Source organism: Canis lupus, chromosome 9, assembly GCF_048164855.1.
Source record: "Canis lupus baileyi chromosome 9, mCanLup2.hap1, whole genome shotgun sequence".
NCBI classification, from domain to species: domain Eukaryota; kingdom Metazoa; phylum Chordata; class Mammalia; order Carnivora; family Canidae; genus Canis; species Canis lupus.
The window spans coordinates 39,964,421-39,982,895 of record NC_132846.1 but is presented as its reverse complement, the minus strand read 5'-3'; the positions used below and the strand labels follow the sequence as shown (position 1 = coordinate 39,982,895).

General features: G+C 36.7%; 1 protein-coding gene and 1 pseudogene across 5 annotated transcripts in view; both read right to left on the bottom strand.

Moving 5' to 3' along the window:
* SYNE2 (spectrin repeat containing nuclear envelope protein 2) overlaps nucleotides 1-18,475 on the bottom strand; it is a 320,078-nt gene that overhangs the window by 125,259 nt on the left and 176,344 nt on the right. For all 5 annotated transcript variants that reach the window (XM_072838881.1, XM_072838882.1, XM_072838883.1 and 2 more), the window contains 6 exons: nucleotides 15,429-17,529; nucleotides 12,881-13,203; nucleotides 10,376-10,520; nucleotides 9,102-9,320; nucleotides 3,310-3,575; nucleotides 1,285-1,453 (listed from right to left, as the gene is read on the bottom strand). In XM_072838881.1, coding sequence (XP_072694982.1) covers nucleotides 1,285-1,453; nucleotides 3,310-3,575; nucleotides 9,102-9,320; nucleotides 10,376-10,520; nucleotides 12,881-13,203; nucleotides 15,429-17,529 — 3,223 coding nt within the window. The remainder of the gene's footprint in view (nucleotides 1-1,284; nucleotides 1,454-3,309; nucleotides 3,576-9,101; nucleotides 9,321-10,375; nucleotides 10,521-12,880; nucleotides 13,204-15,428; nucleotides 17,530-18,475) is intronic.
* LOC140640084 (small ribosomal subunit protein uS14-like) lies at nucleotides 7,976-8,366 on the bottom strand (annotated as a pseudogene).

Here is an 18,475-nt window from a genome sequence, read left to right as displayed (position 1 = left end):
ATGTGTCACTGTTTTCTTTTTTTCTTAACCCTCAGCAGAGAACAAATCTGAGACTGAAAAGGTAGAGAACAATGCCATTCAGACAAAGGTGGAGTTTGAAGTATAGTGCCATCCTATTTTATGACCTAGTCAGAGTATAGGTCTTCATTCAGAGCTACCCATAGATGGCTTCCCCATGAAGGAAGAGTGTGAGCTAAAGTTAAGGTCCCTTTATCAACATTGAGCTCTGATTAACAACAGCACGTCATTCTGGAGTTAACTTCCAAATGCCATTTTTGCTTGTTACCACTGTACTGGAATAATTCTTAAAAAAAAAAAAAAAAGAGGTCCTAAATAACACAAGCCCTTGTGATTGTGATTTAAAAGATATATTTGGTCTTCATCCCCGGTTCCAGAACAGCTTCTAAGACCCTTGGGATTTCCTGGATAGGTGTAAGAGGAGTGTCATGTTATTCATAACGAGCCCTTTTCAACCATACCTGAGTTTATGCTAATGAATGAATGGGGTGTGGGGGGCAAAATATATATTCAGGATGGTGCCTGGTTGCCAGAGGAACCAACTATGTGATTAGAGGGTTGGAACTTTGAGCCCCACTTCCCAACCTCTAGGGTGGGGTAAAGAGCTGAAGGTTAATTATCAATGGCCAATGGTTTAACCAATCATGCGTACATAATGGAACCACCATAAAAACCCTTAATCAATGAGGTATGGAGAATCTGGAGTTGGTCCTGGGAAAGTGGGATACCCAAAGAGGTCCTGGAGGGTCTGAGAGACTTCCCCCTTACCTTGCTCTATGCAAGTGGTCTGGGCTAACTCCCTCTAGTTACGGAGTTATGGTTGAATTGAATAGGAGGATACTTAGTTGGTTTCTAGAGACATGGGAGGAAAAAAACCCCATGCATTTGGTATCAGAAGTGTTATGAGTAAAAATAGTTACACCACTTTCAGAGATAAATCATACATCCTACTAAAGTCAGTAGTAGATCAATAACGCTCTGGGGCCCCTGTTCACCGAACATACCTGAAAAACAGTTGAAAAAGGGCTGCATGGTCCAGTCTGGCCTCCTCTCTGCTCTCAACTTTACTCTCTGCACTCCAGCCACAGTGATCTCCTATGGTTTGGCCCATATCATGCCACAGGGTCTTTGCATGTGCTTTCCTCCCTCCTCCTACATGCCCTCCATTCTAGTCACAGAATTACCTCTGCCCCAGAGACTTTAGATTCAAGATTGTAGACCTGTGTTAGCCACATTCACTGGCCCCTCACTTCATTCTTCACTTACCTCAAACTGGTCTGCCCTTTCTGGGTGGTCTTGTAATTCCATATTTTGGAAAGAAGCTGCAGTCTGTTGAAATAAATTCTTCAAAGAAATCATTTCTTTTGTGAAAGAATGTCTTTCTTGGATTTCATTCTCCATCAATTCCTTATTTTCTTGAGCTTTCTGAAAAAGCCTAACATATAACATCAAAATAAAATTGTTTCTCTACTCTGCTCTCTTATGAGATAGTTTTATTTCAACAATTAACACAGTGTCTGCATAGCTCACAAAAGATTTTTTCCTGAACATAAAGTACCAGTTTTCAGTGGTTTATATACTACATATATAAACATATGCCAAATTCTATCACACAATCAAAAACCTCTCCAAACTCCCATCTCAAAATATCCTCTTTTCACACATTACATTCCAATTGCTATCTCCATCCTACTTTTCTCCAAGTGATCCTTGAATTCAACTGAATATGATGTAGAGGTAAGAATGGATTCATGGGTGGGCTTTTGGGGATAGATGACTGGATAGACTTTTTTTTTTATCTCAGCTGACCCCATTTGCCGTGACTGTAGCCACCTTATTAGTACAGGAGTTTACAATTTTTCCTGAGAGCTATTTGGTATTCCCAGCCGTAAATATATTATATCCTGTGACCCAATGATTCTAATTCTTGGCGTCTTTCTCAAAGAATTAATCACAGATGCAGAAAGAGACTCTAGTATAATTATATTTACTACAATGTTTTTATAAAAGTAAAAAAAATTACGTATAATTTAAAGGTTCTATATTAGGCCTTTGGTTAAAGAAATTATGGCATAGACACATGTGAAATATTACATAATTATGTTTTAAGGAACATTTAATGGCATAGGCAAATTAACATGATATGCTGATAAGTGATTTAGCAGACAACAAAACAGTACAGTATTATGATCAGAATTTGTTTAAAAATACAATCAGTAGAAAAGATTAGGAGTGATTGGCAGTGATTGTTGTTGAATGGTAAAATAAAGGGGGAGATTTATATTAATTTTTTAATTTATATTAATTTTTATAATTTTCCACATTCCCTGAACTTCCTAATATATATTCCTAATATATATTACTAAAATAGAAAAACAGCAGACATTAAGAAAAAAATTCAAAGGATATTCACCCTCAATAATACCAGGATGGAAAACATGTGTTTGCTTTTATTGTTATTAATCTTTTCCATCCCTGCTCCTTTCTGAGCATAGTTGACACACAATATTACATTTGTTTCTGGTGTATAATCTAGTGATTTGACAGGCTTATACGTTATTCTATGCTTGGCACAAGTATAGCTACCATCTGTCCCATTACATCGCTATTGTAATTGACTGTATTCCTTATGATCTGCTTTTTCATTCCCGTGACTAATTCATTCCATAAATAAAGGCCCACTCCCCTTCACCCATTTTGCCCATCCCCTTACCTCCCTCCTCTCCAGTTCTGCTTTTTGTTTGTTAGTTCACTTTTTTAAGATCCAGTTTAGGAGTAGAATCATATGGTATTTGTCTTTCTCAGACTGACTCATTTCACTTAGTAGAATATCCTCTAGGTTCATCTATGTTATCTCAAATGGCATGATCTCATCCTTTTATGGCTATATAATATTCCATTGGATACATATACAATATTTTCCTTATCCTTTTGTCTATTAATGGACACTGGAGTTGCCTCCATGTCTTGGCTATTGTAAATAATACTGCAATAAACATAGAGGTGCATGTGTCTTTCAAGAGAGTGTTTTCATTTTCCCCGGGCAAATACTTAACAGTGGAATTATCAGATCATATGATATCTCTATTTTTAATTTTGTGAGGAACCTCCATACTATATTCCATAGTGGATGTACCATTCCAACCCTTTTTATACTTTTCTGTGTTAAACCAATTCTATCATATCATTGGTCATTATGCTATATTTTTATATTTTCAAAATTCAGTATTTTCTAAATTTTAAGCCTGAGTTGTCAGGCACGTTTTCTTAACAGTTTTTCATAAGTCTTACTTGTTGCATCGTTTCTGCATTGATGTAATCTCTTGAAATGTTGGACTAGTTTCCACAGCTTCTAAGCTTTTGGGAGCATTTTGGATACTTCTCATGCGCTGAAAGAGTAAGGTCAGTAACAACTGCTGCTTCTCCACATTTTCTTGGTAACGGCATAAACAGTCTTGCAGGTCACAGAGCTCCTCCGTGGTGGCTGCTTCTTTTGTTTTTGAAATTTCAGGGAGATCTTCTTGAAGATTATCTAAAATAATTGCTTCTCGTTCAATCTAATTCAATAAACAAAAAAACAGAACTCAAATAACTAAAAGGTACTTCGACCTCTCAGGAGCTGAAACACACCTTAGCAATCATAATTTTTGTATACTGGCTCCTCAAAGGGTTCCTAATGCCATATCTTCGCTCAAAGTAGTATCTGTCTTCTTCTAGCGGGAATATTATTCCTCCCCTATTGGAATCCCAGAATTCCCAGCTACTGATCATGTAGATATGTGATTAAAATGAAGTGTTGGGATCCCTGGGTGGCGCAGTGGTTTGGCGCCTGCCTTTGGCCCAGGGCGTGATCCTGGAGACCCGGGATCGAATCCCACGTCGGGCTCCTGGTGCATGGAGCCTGCTTCTCCCTCTGCCTGTGTCTCTGCCTCTCTCTCTCTCTCTCTGTGTGACTATCATAAATTTAAAAAAAAAAAATTAAAAAACACAGTATTTAAAAAAAAAAATAAAAATAAAATGAAGTGTTGCTGTTGTGAGCAGAAATACTGTTGAATATTTTCATAAATAATTTCTCTCTCCTTCAGATTTCAGTTGCAGAAAGCAGTTATTTCTCTTGAAATATCTATAAGGTCACTAGAATGAGCTCCACCAAATTGCAACTACTATACAAGAATTTGGGCAACAAGTGGATAATTTTTCTACAAGTGTCTTCTTTCACATCCTATTCCTATATACTCAAAAAAGGAAGTCCAGTACTTCCTTGTTACCCTAACACCTACACCAAAGGGAAAGTAGTCCTAACCAATCAAGTATTTGTCAACATGGAGACATGCAGAACCCAGAAATACATAACATCGCATATTGCAAAATGGAGTTCTATCATTCTTGAACTCAGAATGAAGACAGAGACAATCAGATCCCTCTAATACACCTCTTCAAACCCTATGGCCCTCACATCAGCTGCACCAACATTTGCCACATTCTGCCCTGGCACTGTCAACTCTCGTGCTCTAATGTTCAAACTGAGTCAGGCATCTTGCAATCTTGACATTGAGGAATATCACACCAGTCAGCTACAGTTATTCGATAGTAATCGAAATGGTAAATGAAAATCTGGATTCCAAAGGGTAGAAAATAAAGTCTATGAACATTTAGGAATTCCAGCATAAATTAGGTTTCCAGAAGCTCAATGGTCTAGGGCTTTCCAGAATTCCATAATGTAAAGATCAAGTAATTCAATCCTGTATCTCTACTATTAAGAAAGAGGCCCAGCACTGGATGTGCCCTTTGGGATTCTGGAGGCAGTATATGCTATACTTGAGAACATTCCTCAGATCCACTTATCAGAATGCTGCCAATCTTGAGGGAGGTCTGGAGAAAAAGAGACATTGCAGCAGGGTCAGGCTTTGGTATAAGCTGCCCTGCCACTTGGGCCATATGATCCAGCTGAGTCCCTGGTCACTAGGATAGAGTATAAGTGTAGATGGCCCCTCTCCAAAAGACCTAGTTATGGAACTTATGCTTTCCATTATCTCACACCTAAATTCAGTTGGATTAGAAGTGCTAGTTCTTAGGCAAGCAGCTACAATTCCACCAGGGAATGATATAAAAGGTTTCCACTGGGTTGTTTTGCAACCTCCCTGCCAGAGAACCAGCAAGCAAAGAAAGGAATTGCTGTATTGTCAGAGACAACCATACATCTAGGGTTTCTAATATACATCAAGTTGAAAGCAGTATGTCCATAACTTAATGGAGCATCTCTTGGTGTTTCCAAACCAGTGATAACCATAAAAGAGCAACTAGAGCAACTATGACCCAGTTAGAATAAAACAACTAAAGCTTCTTACCATTCTCGTTCCAGTTCTCCTCATCCCCCACCCATTTCCTGAGATCTCTTTCCAAAATAAACCACCTGCCTGCAAGCCCCATCTGGGTCTCTGCTGCATGATGTAAGGTGGTTAGTGATTAAGGAGGAGAACACAAGGAGGGAGGGGGAAATAATTTTTATTAGGATGATAATTTTACTCAAAAGCCAGACAATACTTCAACTTGCAACAGATAATCAAACTGTCATACATAACATCCAATCCAACATAACTCAGCAATTAAGAGAAATGAACTATTGATACAAGCAGCAATATGCATGCATTTCCCATGCATTAAACTTAGTGATAAGATGTCGAACTCAAAAGGCACAAACTGTTCCAAGTCCATGTATATGACATTCTAGAAATGGCAAGACAGATTAATAGTTGCCAGGAGCTGGAGGTGACAGAAGGGGCGGATTTCAGAGAGGCACAAGGGAACTTTTTGGGGTGATGAAAATGATCTAAATCTTCATTTAGATTCATTGGTGATCATGTGACTGTGTTCATCAAAACTTAGCAAACTTCATGCTAAAAGGGATGAAGACAGTTCTGAAATCAGAAAATATTTACCACCAAAATTATGCATTCACTCTTCCGTCTAGAAAAGGCTCTGCAGCTCCTGAGTGATTTCCTTTAGATACAGAATTCTAATAATATTGGTTATAAAACTTTTAGGTTCATAGTCAATTATAAAGTAGTCTAGAAAGGGAGAAGGAGCCATAGTTGCACCATAAGTAAACAGAGTGAAGGGGACTGAAAAACCTATAACCAGCAGAATTAGGAACTAGTAAAAGTCCTTTGGACTTTTGGTACATGGGGAAGAACCCAGCCTTATACCTCCAATTATCTTTGAATTTTCTCTAGCACATTACAGTCACTGAAACAAAAATGATGACTCTGAATAGGCAGATAAGAGCAATTAAATCAAGCAGATTCTGATTAAGAAAAAAAAACAGGAAGGTAAAATTTTAGAGGGTGAAAAAAGCAAAAATTTCAATTTATATTTTAATTTACAAATTTAAACACAACATCTAAGTTTTTGAAAATCTACTTATACAAAACCTTTATCCCATAAAGATACCAGATTATTATATTACTATCTATGTCTTTAAAAAAGAAATTCATTCTGTCACATACAAAAGCACCAACCATGCTAATTGAATCTTGCATGTACAGGTGTTTAGATGATATAATTTTTAAGTGGATAGACGCTATTTTAAAATCTTACATCAATTTGGTGTGTACATAAATATCATTTAGGTTGATAGCTTTGTCATTAATAACACTGGAGTGGGCGCCTGGGTGGCTCACATGGTTAAGCATCTGCCTTCTGCTCAGGTCATGATCTCCAGGTCCCAAGATCAAGCCCCATGTTGGAAGTCTGCTTCTCTCTCTCTGCCTCTCCCCCTGTGTGCTCTCTCTCTCTCTCTCTCTCTCTCTCTCTCAGATGAATAAATACATCTTAAAAATACATACATACATACATACATACATATATACATCAGAGTGTAAGTTTAACTCCTCTTAAAAGACTACTCGTGAATTTGGGCAAGTTACTCAATCTCACTGTGTCTCACTTTCCTCACCTACAAAATAAGGATAAAATAAAAGTATCTAGCTCATAGGACTCTGGTGAGGATAAATGATCATACACATAAAATGCTTAGAATTTTGCCCAACACATGCTCCACACCCGCCCACTGTTAAAGTTGTTGTTACTGTTATTACACAAGGGCATGTTTTGTTTATGCTACTCTTTGAAAAACACATTCTGCTAGTAGATATTGTCAAATGAGTCTATGAATAATTACAAAGTTCTAAGTGAATGGCGTCTGAATTAACCAAATATAATTGCAAATGGGTATACAGCAATAGAGAGACAATGTAGTAAAATAGAACAAAAGCTTAGAATTAGCATAGACCTGGGTTTGAAGAAGAGCTGTCCTTGAAGAAATGTTCATTCTGCCCACTAAGCACAAGGGCCCAGTCAGATTCTTTTTTTTTTTTTTTAAGATTTTATTTATTTATTTATGTGACACACAGAGAGACAGAGAGCACAAGCAGGGGAAGTGGCAGGCAGAGGGAGAGGGAGAAGCAGGCTTCCCACAGAGCAGGGAGTCCAATGTGGGATTCGGATCCCAAGATCCCCGGGATCATGACCTGAGCCAAAGGCAGATGCTTAACCGAGCCACCCAGGTGTCCCCTTCCCCAGTCAGAATCTAAAGTCACAGCAGTGAGCAAAACAGATGCAGCCCCAGTCCACAGTTCCAGCTCAATCACTAGCAGGGAGATCGTGTGCCAACAGAAATCTCTCAGTGCCTCAGTATCCCCATTGATAAAATGGTAATAATATTTAACTCCTGAGGGCAATACAAGGATTTGGTGGCATCATGTGTGAATAGCCTTCTTAGAGACAGCACATAGCCTACTCCAGCAACTCAATGAACTGTGCCAGTATGGAAGGGAAAGAAGTGGACTAACAGCAGTAATTAACAAAGTTTCTTTGAGTTTTAAAGTTTCAAGAGTCTATTTACTAGTCAAACCCTACTAGCACTACCAAAATAATATTTATTTTCAAGAATATCAAGTTACTTGTCTTAATTGAAGTATTTTAATTTTATGTACAAAGAGTTACCATTAAGGTAGGTGTAGGTATCTTGGACATGTGCACTGAGGTAGGGATCTTGGATGACTCATTCAAGGAAGTTCACTTAATCCAACCTAATGAAGCCTGTATCCTCTCAATACTGATGGAAACACCATGGGCACATACTGAGGCCATAATTTGCAGTTCAGATCATGTTGATTTGATCAGACATGGCAAGAACGAGAACCCTGGCTAGATTTTCTCCCATGGCTCCAGGAGAGCTGCTGGTGACCCATCTTGCTCTCTCAGATACAATGGGGCAAAAAGCAAGAACAGCAAGTTTAAAGCAGAAAAAATATGCTTGCTAAACATTTATATTTCAAAACTTGTGACCTACCTCCAATCAAGTATTGATTCACTGTATTTCTCTCTTAAGTAAATTTAGCAGGAATTTTGACTTGAATAAGAGAGAAGGGTTTTCATTAATGTCCCAATTTGTACTTCGTTTATACCTGATCTTTTAGAAAGATTAACAAACACCCTAAGACAATTTTATACTATTTAAAATTTTCTTTTTAAATATATGTGAAGGCCTAAGTCCTGAATCATGCTTAAATTAACATCTCTGATTGATATATACTATGGAGGTTTTCTTTAAGAGAGTCTTCACAAAGAGCATCAAACATATTTTTAAGTCCATAGTTAACAATTAATTGAAGTTAATTTCTATAGTTAACCATTGCAGTTAACTTCGAAATTAGTTTGTTATTATGACTATTACTTAATTCTAACCTTTAGTGTTATATAGTCATTTTTAAGAGGGGTTAGCTCAGATGCACAATAAAGAATTTAAAGCTCAAATGAGCAAGTACTTATTTATAAGTATTACCTGATACCAAAAAAAAAAAAAAAAAGGCACTATTAGGAAAGAATTTGAATCATTTCTTGGGGATTATTTTGCTAGGACCTGACCTCTACAAACATTTATGTATTAGGTATATATGATAAAAAAAAATGGTACTACCAGTTGAGGACTTGTTTTACGTAAAAACAAAGCGAAAGTAATAAAACAATTTAAATGACATTCGCTAGGAAACTGGCTTGTTCCTTAAAAACAAAGCACTTACTTCTTCACTGACAAATTTCCACTCCTGCTTCAGCTCTTCACACCACAGCTCCCATTCTTTAGCAGCCTCCAACAAACTCAACCATTTGTCCCACAGAGCCAGTGTAGTTCTGAGCAAACACCTGTCATCACTGTCTGTGCACATGGGTCTCAGGTGTCTGAGGACCTGACGTAGTTCCATGAACTCTTCTTTGGTTGATAAAAGATTTGACCTCAAGGCCTTAGGAAAGAAAAGGAAAAGTAAGAATATAATGTCTATTAATTTTTCTGAAACTTATGAACTTCTTAAAATTTGGAACTATTGATGATTTTAAAACATCTATAAGTATTAAATAATCTATATTCTAGACCTTTTGAAAGCCAATTTGAAACAGTTTAGAATTAACTATGTATTATTTTGTTGCACGAGTTTGGAACCATGGTGACAAAAATGACCCATAAACCAATTCTTCCAAGTAAGAACGTATAAACATTCTAAAAGTTCCATTGTTATTTTAAACTTGAATCTCATTATTTTTACTAGTTTATTAATTTGCATAAGGCTTATCAACCACCAATGCATTATTTAGGGGTTTTGTGTTTGTTTGTTTGTTTGTTTGGGGATAGATGTTAGGCACAGATGATTTCGAATGGTTTCATTCAAATTCTAATAACATAATACCATAGATTCCAACAGATGAAAATAAGCCAAAACAAAAATTACAGAGTAAGAATAAGGAGTAGCCAGAGTTTAAACTTATGATAGTTGCTTTAAATTCTCTGTCATTGATCCAGCAACATCCAACAAAATAACATAAAAAGTGACACTTTAGAAATAGCGATCCCTGGGGCAACTGAGTGGCTGAGTTGGTTGAGCATCACACTCTTATTTCCGCCCAGGTCTTGATCTGAGATCTAGCCCCATGGCGGGTGCTCAGTGGGAGTCTGCTTGAGAGTGTCTCTCTCTCTCCCTCTACCTTCCCCACTGCCTGCTCACACACACACTCTCTTTAAAGTAAATAAATCAATCTTAAAAAAAAAAAAAGAAGAAGAAGAAAAAGAAAAAGAGAAAGAAAGTGATCACTAAGAATAGTGCCGTGAACCCAACTGATGAAATCTCTCAGAACCACTGTTTAATGTTTCCCCTTGGTGTTTGGTTTGGGGTATTTTCTTTAGTGTATAACTCACGTGGAAGATTTCTGTGGTCACAACAGAGCCACATTCCCTGCTGCCACTACCTGCTCTTCCTATCAATATTCTACATAGTCTTACTGAAGATTTGCAAATTACTATTACCTTGCTCTGTTCCAAGCGCTCTAAAGCTTCTTTGTAAGATACTGGCAACGGAAACATGGACTGCCCAAGAACTGTCTCCATTTGGCTTAGGTTAGTGCAAACTTTCTCCTTAATTTTTCTATAGCATTTGTAATTCTCAAGACACCTAGGAAACACAGGGGAAAAAAGTGATATTAAATTTTATTTGGTACAATAAATTTTGGACTTCCCAGAATGAATTCTACATACTTAATAAAAAAAAAGTAGAATGTAATTCTCTTTTTGCTATTCAATGTTTTTCACCCAATTTTTATTGACTATCTCCTCCTCACAGGGACCTGTATAAGGCTTTTAATGCAAACTTAACAGGCAGATAAGACTTCTCAAAACAGCTAAACTGTAAAAACTGCATTCTTTAACACTGCTAATGAAGTATAAATTCTTCATTAAAATTCTGAATGACAATTCTTGTAGAAAACCACTTGGTCTTAAAAATGCTCATTTCTTTTGAACCATTAATTCAACTTCCACAATTTATCTTAAGGAATTAATTCTCACAGTAGAAATTTATCCTAAATTTGGTAAAACCTTCTGCATAATAAAATCTTTTTACTCATTAAACTATTAATTAAATTGGAACATACTTTATATGTAACAAAAGATATGGTTTAGTAAATTACAAAGATCCATTTTATAAAATATTTTATAGCAAATACAATTACTTTTAGGAAGTTTTGCACAATAAGGGAAAGAGAACATGTTATACAGTCACAGGAAAGCAGCAGCATATTTTTATAGACCATAATGTGAGATATTAAAAAACTATTCATTTACTATGAATAAAATTGTATGTATAAAACTGGTAGCCTAAATCCTTCACTGAAAACAATTAAAATTCAGTATCAAATATATATTTTTTAAATTATTAAAATATAATAATAAACTGGAAAGGAATTCAGGTATATTCACAGGTCCAAAACTATATGAAAGTGGAAATAAAAGAGAAATAAGCTGAGACCTAGGGACAGTTTTTCACTTTGATGGCATTTGCTAAGTTTTAGTTTTATTAACCTTTCCCTGGAATGCTGGAGGACAGAAGATAAACCATCAATCCAGGATAGGTATTTAATAGGAAACCCTCTCTGTAAAGATATTTGTAACTTATGTAATAAAAGACTAGCTTCCAATATATAGCATAAATACCTACAAATCAATAAAATAAAAAAAAAGGATGAGCAACCCAATAAAAATTGGGCAATGGCTTGAACAGGCATTTTTCAGAAGATGAAATATGAAAGACCAAGAAATACTCAAAAAAGAGGCTCAAATATATTAATAATAATAGAGATGCAAATTAGAACCACAATGAAATATCACTTTCTCAACCATCAGACTGGCAAAAATTAAATCTCTCTCGGGACACCTGAGTGGCTCAGTTGGTTAAGCCTCTGACTTCAACTCAGGTAGTGATCCTAGGGTCCTGGAATGGAGTCTGCTTGTCCTTCTGCCCTTCTCTCAACTCATGCTCTCTTTATCTCTCTCTAATAAATAAAATCTTAAAAAAAAATTAAATCTCCCAACATCAAGTATTGGTGAGGATATGAAATAGTTGGAACTTGGAATGTTATTGGAACAATTGTCTGAATAGAAGTTGGGATGCCTGGGTGGCTCAGTGGTTGAGTGTCTATCTTCAGCTCAGGGCGTGATCCCCACTCTGGGGACTGAGTCCCCCATCGGGCTCCCTGCGAGGAGTCTGCTTCTCCCTCTGCCTATGTCTCTGCTTCTGTCTGTGTGTCTCTCATGCATAAATAAATAATATATTTAAAAAGAATAAATAAATAAGTAAAATCATTTGGAATTTAAAATGTAAGGTGTGCAAACTTTTTCACCCAATAATCATAATCCTTGGTATATAGTCCAGGGAAGCTCTTACATTTAAAAATGTTCCCTTTGGCCCTATTTGGAAGTACAAAGACTAGAAAAACCTAAATGTCTATCAATGGCTGGCTGACTGAATTTTGCTATAGATAAGAACATGAATAAACTTCAGCATCATAATGATGAATTTGAAAAAAAATGAAGTGACAGATGAATACATATACATGAAAATGTGCCCCCCCCCCACACACACACACACACACACACAGTAAAAATGTTTTAAAAAGGAAGAAAATGGTAAATAAAAAATTGGGCATAATGGTTAATTCTGAGAAGAGGAAAGGACCACACAAGAAAATGCAAGTCATGATGTTTACCTTTGAACTTCTGGATACAAAGTTGTTTGTTTTATCATTAGTCTTTTATATCACATGCAGACTTTTATAAACATTCTGTTGTATGGGCTCAATATCAAAAACAAAAAAAAGGTAAAATATACAATAAAACATTCGCTATGGTTTTCTATAGGTAATGATTTTTCAACTTCTCCAGACTTTCGAAATTATTTCTATGTATCAATGTTAATTATAAAGAAAAATAAATCTTAATTTTGTTCTTAAAGCATTACCTTTAGAAAGAAGTACGTACCTTTCTATTTCACTTTTCTTTACTTTGGCTGCCTCCCTCATGGCTGAGTCCTTAGAAACTAATTCCTGTAAAGTATACTGGAGTTGTTGTTTGGCTTCAGGGCTGGATATAGTTCCCAGTTTCTCAGTGAGGTCCTGGATGTCTGCCATTGTGGATTGTAATTCCTCTTGTTTCCAGTAAGACATCTCCAGTGGTTCTTCTGGATTATCAAGGTCTACTTTATGGGATGCAACAATGGCTTCGCAGGCAGTAAAGATCCCCATTGCCCTGGTGATTGCCTCGTTATAGCGTGTCATACTTTCATAAGCATCATTCAAGACATCCTGGTGAATAGAAGAGTAAACGTTGTGACAAAGCTGTCAAACTTTGGGGATTTATATCATTCTTGAATTTTTGTAGTGCATTCATAATATGTCTCAGTCTTAAAAGGGTTAGCATCTCCTACTTTTAGTTTGACAATATTATCCTATATTTAAAGACAAATAACTTTGCACAAAGAAAAATTATTTCCAGATTTGCTAAGAAGTCTACTCTAAATTAAAAAATGCATTTTATGAATCATGTCTGATGAGCTCTTCTATTCTACAACTCTTCTGTTACACTATGAATTAAATAAAATAATTGAATATATTTAATGTATATAACTTTAACCAATATTTGTTGGGAGGGAGGAATTAAAAGAAAACACACAAAATCCCCCCAGTTTTCTTGTGGTTTAAAAAAAAAAGTTAATTTATTTTAAATAAGTTCTACACCCAACATGGGACTCAAACTCACAACCCTGAGATCAAGACCTAGCTAAGATCAAGACTGATCTTAACTGACTAAGCCACCTTGGTGGCCCACCCATCTTGTGTTTTTAAATAAATGGTTCTGCCACTAACTTAAGTTTTGAGTGCATTACTTAATGCCTCCAGACCTTAGTCTTCTTACTGAAATAACAAATAGTTGAAATAAATAACTTTATTTTTATTCTTTTTAAGATTTTATTTATGTATTCATAAGAGACACAGAGAGAGAGGCAGAGACACAGGCAGAGGGAGAAGCAGGCTCCATGCAGGGAGCCCAATGCGGGACTCAATCCCATGTCTCCGGGATCACGCCCTGAGCCAAAGGCAGATGCTCAACCACTGAGCAACCTAGGCTTACAATAAATAACTTTAAAGGTCCCTTCCAGTCCAGTTCTAATCCTATTATTTTGGAGATTTATGTCATTGTTTCTGGAAACTATTAAAATCAAGTAGAGAAGTACTGAATTTACTCAATATTTGTTAAGTACCAATTTAAAGAACATACTAGAATTCATAATATGACTACACTTCTATAGCATTTATATATATCAAAATATTTCAGATATAAAAATACTTCAAATATATTATCTAATAAATTTGAGTTAAAAAAGGGAGTTAATTTTCCCATTCTATAAATTTTATGCAACAAATTCTAAAAACACAGTGAAAGGCATTATATTAAGCACAAGGTTCTAATAATGCCTAAGCTGTCTATCCAATTAGTGCAGAAAAGGAGGGAATATGTTGAGTCATTCTGTAACATAAGTCAGAACACCTCTCCTGTTTAAAGGATCAGACTAAATATTTTAGGCTTTGCATGCCATCTGGGCTATCACAACTACTCAACCCTGCCGATGTAGCAAGAAAGCCGCCATAGACATTCTCTAAAGAAATGAGCATGGCCAAGATCCAATAAAACTTTATTTACAAAATCAGGCACTGTGGGCAGATTTGGCCCATGAGTCTTTATTTAATGTCCTCCACTTAAAATCTGACGATTTTTTTTTAAATTTTTTTTTTTTAAATCTGATGATCTTGATGCAAATCCTGGCTGGGGGCACCTGGGTGGCTCAGTGGTTGAGCGTCTGCCTTTGGCTCAGGTTGTGGTTCCAGGGTCCTGGGATGGAGTCCCACATCCGGCTACCCGCAGGAACCCCCTCTGCCTATGTCTCTGCCTTTCTCTCTCTCTGTGTTTCTTATGAATGAATGAATGAATGAATGAATGAATGAATATAAATTTAAAAATAAAAATCCTGGTTCTGTTACTGCTGCAAGAACTGGGAAAACAGTTGATGGTCCTGAACTTAAATTTCTTTATTTTAAAATGGGTCTAATAATAGCATCCACTTCCCAGATTCACTGTGAAGATTAAAAATAAACTACTCAGCACAGTGCCTAGACACTGAAAGTTCTAAATAGATGTGGAGTTATTATCGTATGTTCTTTGCACTACACCGTCTTTCTTCCATTATGCCTATTTCTAAAAATTAAACAAAGCTCTATTGAGCTTAGACTACATGGGATATAGAAAAAAAGGTGTCACACTCCTCTTTCCCATCTATAATGCACTGTATTCAGATGTAAAATGAGTTGGGATCATAAGATGGCCTACTGAAAGTTTTTAAAATGGCTCTTCTATGGAAAATGTTCATGTAGAACCTCAAACTTCTTGAGAAGCACACATACTGAGTTAAAACCTCAAACCATGAAATACAAAGAAATGCATTAACCACTTAATTAAGAAAAAAGCCCCTTACTGTGCGTAAATCAATGCTTGTATTAAGCTGCATGTGAAGATCTTCAATGTCATGCAATTTTGTCTCCACTTCACAAGTTTCCAAAGAATTTTCTTCTCTTTGCTTCTCAATAAGGGTCATAGCTTTCAAGCTATCCATTTCCACCTGAACTTGCTCTTGAAATGCTTCACAATTCTCCTTCTCATTTTGAATATGTTCAATGTCCAAATTTATGAGTAAAGGCTGTTCTAACTGAGACTTTATCTGATTCAAAACATGTATGGAACTTTCCAGTTTGTCCTGAAAATTCTTTTCACCCATTTCCTTTGGTTGGGATTCTAGTACTTTGTCTTGGAGAATCTTGTGTAACTTGTCATTTTCTTCCACACACAGCTTTATTTGCAGGATTTCTTTCTCTTTGAATGAGTCATCAAAGGTCTTACTTTGATTTAAATTCTTTATCATCTCTTGACACAAGCACATGGCTTTCTCAATTCTGCGCTGCAAAATTTGAGCACTGAGCAGACTGCTTGCTGGGGAGGCATGGGGCATTTCCAGTAGTGCTTCAGCCCTTGTCTTAATTTGCAAATCCATAGCCCTCAGTTTACTAAGTGATGCTTGATATTTGCCACGTTCTGCCACAAGTGTGTCCAGCTGCTTAATTTTTTCTTCAAGTTCCTTTTCTTTTTCAAATACTTGGGCTTGTAATTGGTCAAGCTGGGAAGAATCCCAGTTTAGTCCTAGAGAGTCAAACACTTCTTTGAGTTTCAGTACCTGTAGGATGCGAGACTGAACACCAGTGATTCGGTCTTTAAGACTATACAGCTCCTCCTTCACATCTTCATGTATTTCTTGATTTAGTGGCAGCTCACTGTGCTGTATATGGTCAACCTCCTTCTGAAGCACAGATGCCTTTTCATGGTATTCTCTGTAAAAATGTATCTTGCGTTCTACTTCATTGCATTTATTTTGTATGACTCTTTGTGTTCTGTTAGCTCTAGTCTTCAGATTTTTCAGTTGGTCACCCAGAAATAATCTTTCAAACACACATAGATCCTTGCAGACGTCTGCCTGTTCCTGAAGGCGAGCTGAGATTACACTCTCTGCTTCTTGCAATGCCTCCTGAGAACTTGTCAAAGTGACATGCTCCTGTTCTAGTTCAGGTTCTGTGGATGCTGTTTTCATCTTGGGAATGATCTGTGCTTCATTTTCTTGAAGTGAAAGTTGAAGCTTCTCTATTACTGCAATAAATCTGTTTCTTTCTTCCAATTTAAATTCTAATTGCTGTGATCTTTCAGTTGACTTTAAAATCAGCATTTGGTATTGATTCTGTAAGTCCTGTAGGAGGTGATTTAAATCATTGCTCTCATCTGCTGTAAGGTTAGGAATATTCTTTTTGACCTCTTCAACCAACGACTCTACAGCCTGCTGCTTATCCAGAATGCCATCGTGTTTAACCTTGCATTTTCTGATCTGGGAAAGAATATCATCCGGGAAAAGGGAAATGGTAGGGGTGACTTCACCTAGCAGATTCTTGACCCACTGGATAATCTCTTTCATCTTGTTCCTTACTTCACACTTTTTGATCTGATTTTCCACCTTTATGTTTAACGGCTCCAAGGCTTCTAATTGCTTCTGCAGATTATTCATTGCATCTTCCAAAGCATTCTTTTCTTTTTCCCCCCAAATCCTCTTCATCTGAAATTCAGCTTTCCCTTTTAAAACAGAAAATTGATGTTTCATATTCTGGAGTTCAGTGGCCAAGGCAATTGTGTTTAGGCCCCCATCCTGTTCTTCCATAGAGTTCAGCCCTAACTGTAGACTCTGCCGCTGCTGCTGTACGGAAATTTCAAGGTCTTGGATCTGATTCATCAGAAGCATAAATTCATCATGTTCCACTACTTGCTGGGAATACTTCTTTTGAGCCAGTTGTTCCACTTGTTCCCAGCTATTTACGAGTTGCTTGATCTGACTTTCCAATAACTTCTTATCCATGTCAGTCAGACAGTTCGATACATTTTCCCATTCAGTTTTCATCCTGCTTAAAGGATCTTTCTCTTTTTCTATTGATGCTAGGAATTGTTTAATTTTGGCCAGATAGGTTGCACTGTCCAGTGGTCCCCTAAAAAAGAAGGGAAAAATGGAGCTTCTTTATACTTATTACATATCAACATGAGGTTAGAGATCATTAAAAGAAATTAATTCTTCTGTGAATTCCCAGAAGAGAAGATAAGGTTGTCTATTAAAGCACTCTGTCCTTAAAATAAAAATCAGAATCTGGTTGTGTGGCTTTCAGTTAGTGTATGACGATGTACAAAGCTTATCTATAAAATATGTATCATAAAAATGCAGAACCAGGGTGCCTGGGTGGCTCAGCGGTTGGGCGCATCTGCCTTCAGCTCAGGGCATGATCCTGGAGTACCAGGATGGAGTCCACATTGGGCTTCTTGCATGGAGCCTGCTTCTCCCTCTGCCTATGTGCCTGCTTCTCTCTTTCTGTGTCTCTCATGAATAAATAAATAAAATCTTTTTTTAAAAATGCAGAACCACAGGAAAGGAGTGAAGAGTGAAGGGAACAATGTATGTAAAAGTACTTACTCTGTAACTGTAAAGAACTTGCACAAAGCTGAGTCTGGGACTAAGAAATTACTCCATCTTCCAACCACTTTGTTATCGTTTTGCCAACAATAATGGCTAAGAGAGTATAATCATCAGGCTAATATTTTTAATATAAAACTGTTTCCTCAAAGGGATATCACTGAAAGTAAATCCCATTAAGGCAAAACTATAACATCAATCTTTTTACCTTTTATTTTATTTTTTAATTATTTATTCATGAGAGACAAGAGAAAGAGGCAGAGACATAGGCAAAGGGAGAAGCAGGATCCCCCCTGGGGAGCCCGATGTGGGACTCAATCCCAGGACTCTGGGATCACACCCTGAGCCAAAGGCAGAGGCTCAATCACTGAGCCACCCAGGTGCCCAAAATCAACATTTTTAATAGTTAAAAAGGGTTTACACAATAAGATTATATCTTTATTTTATTTTCCATTATTTTCAAAGCCAAA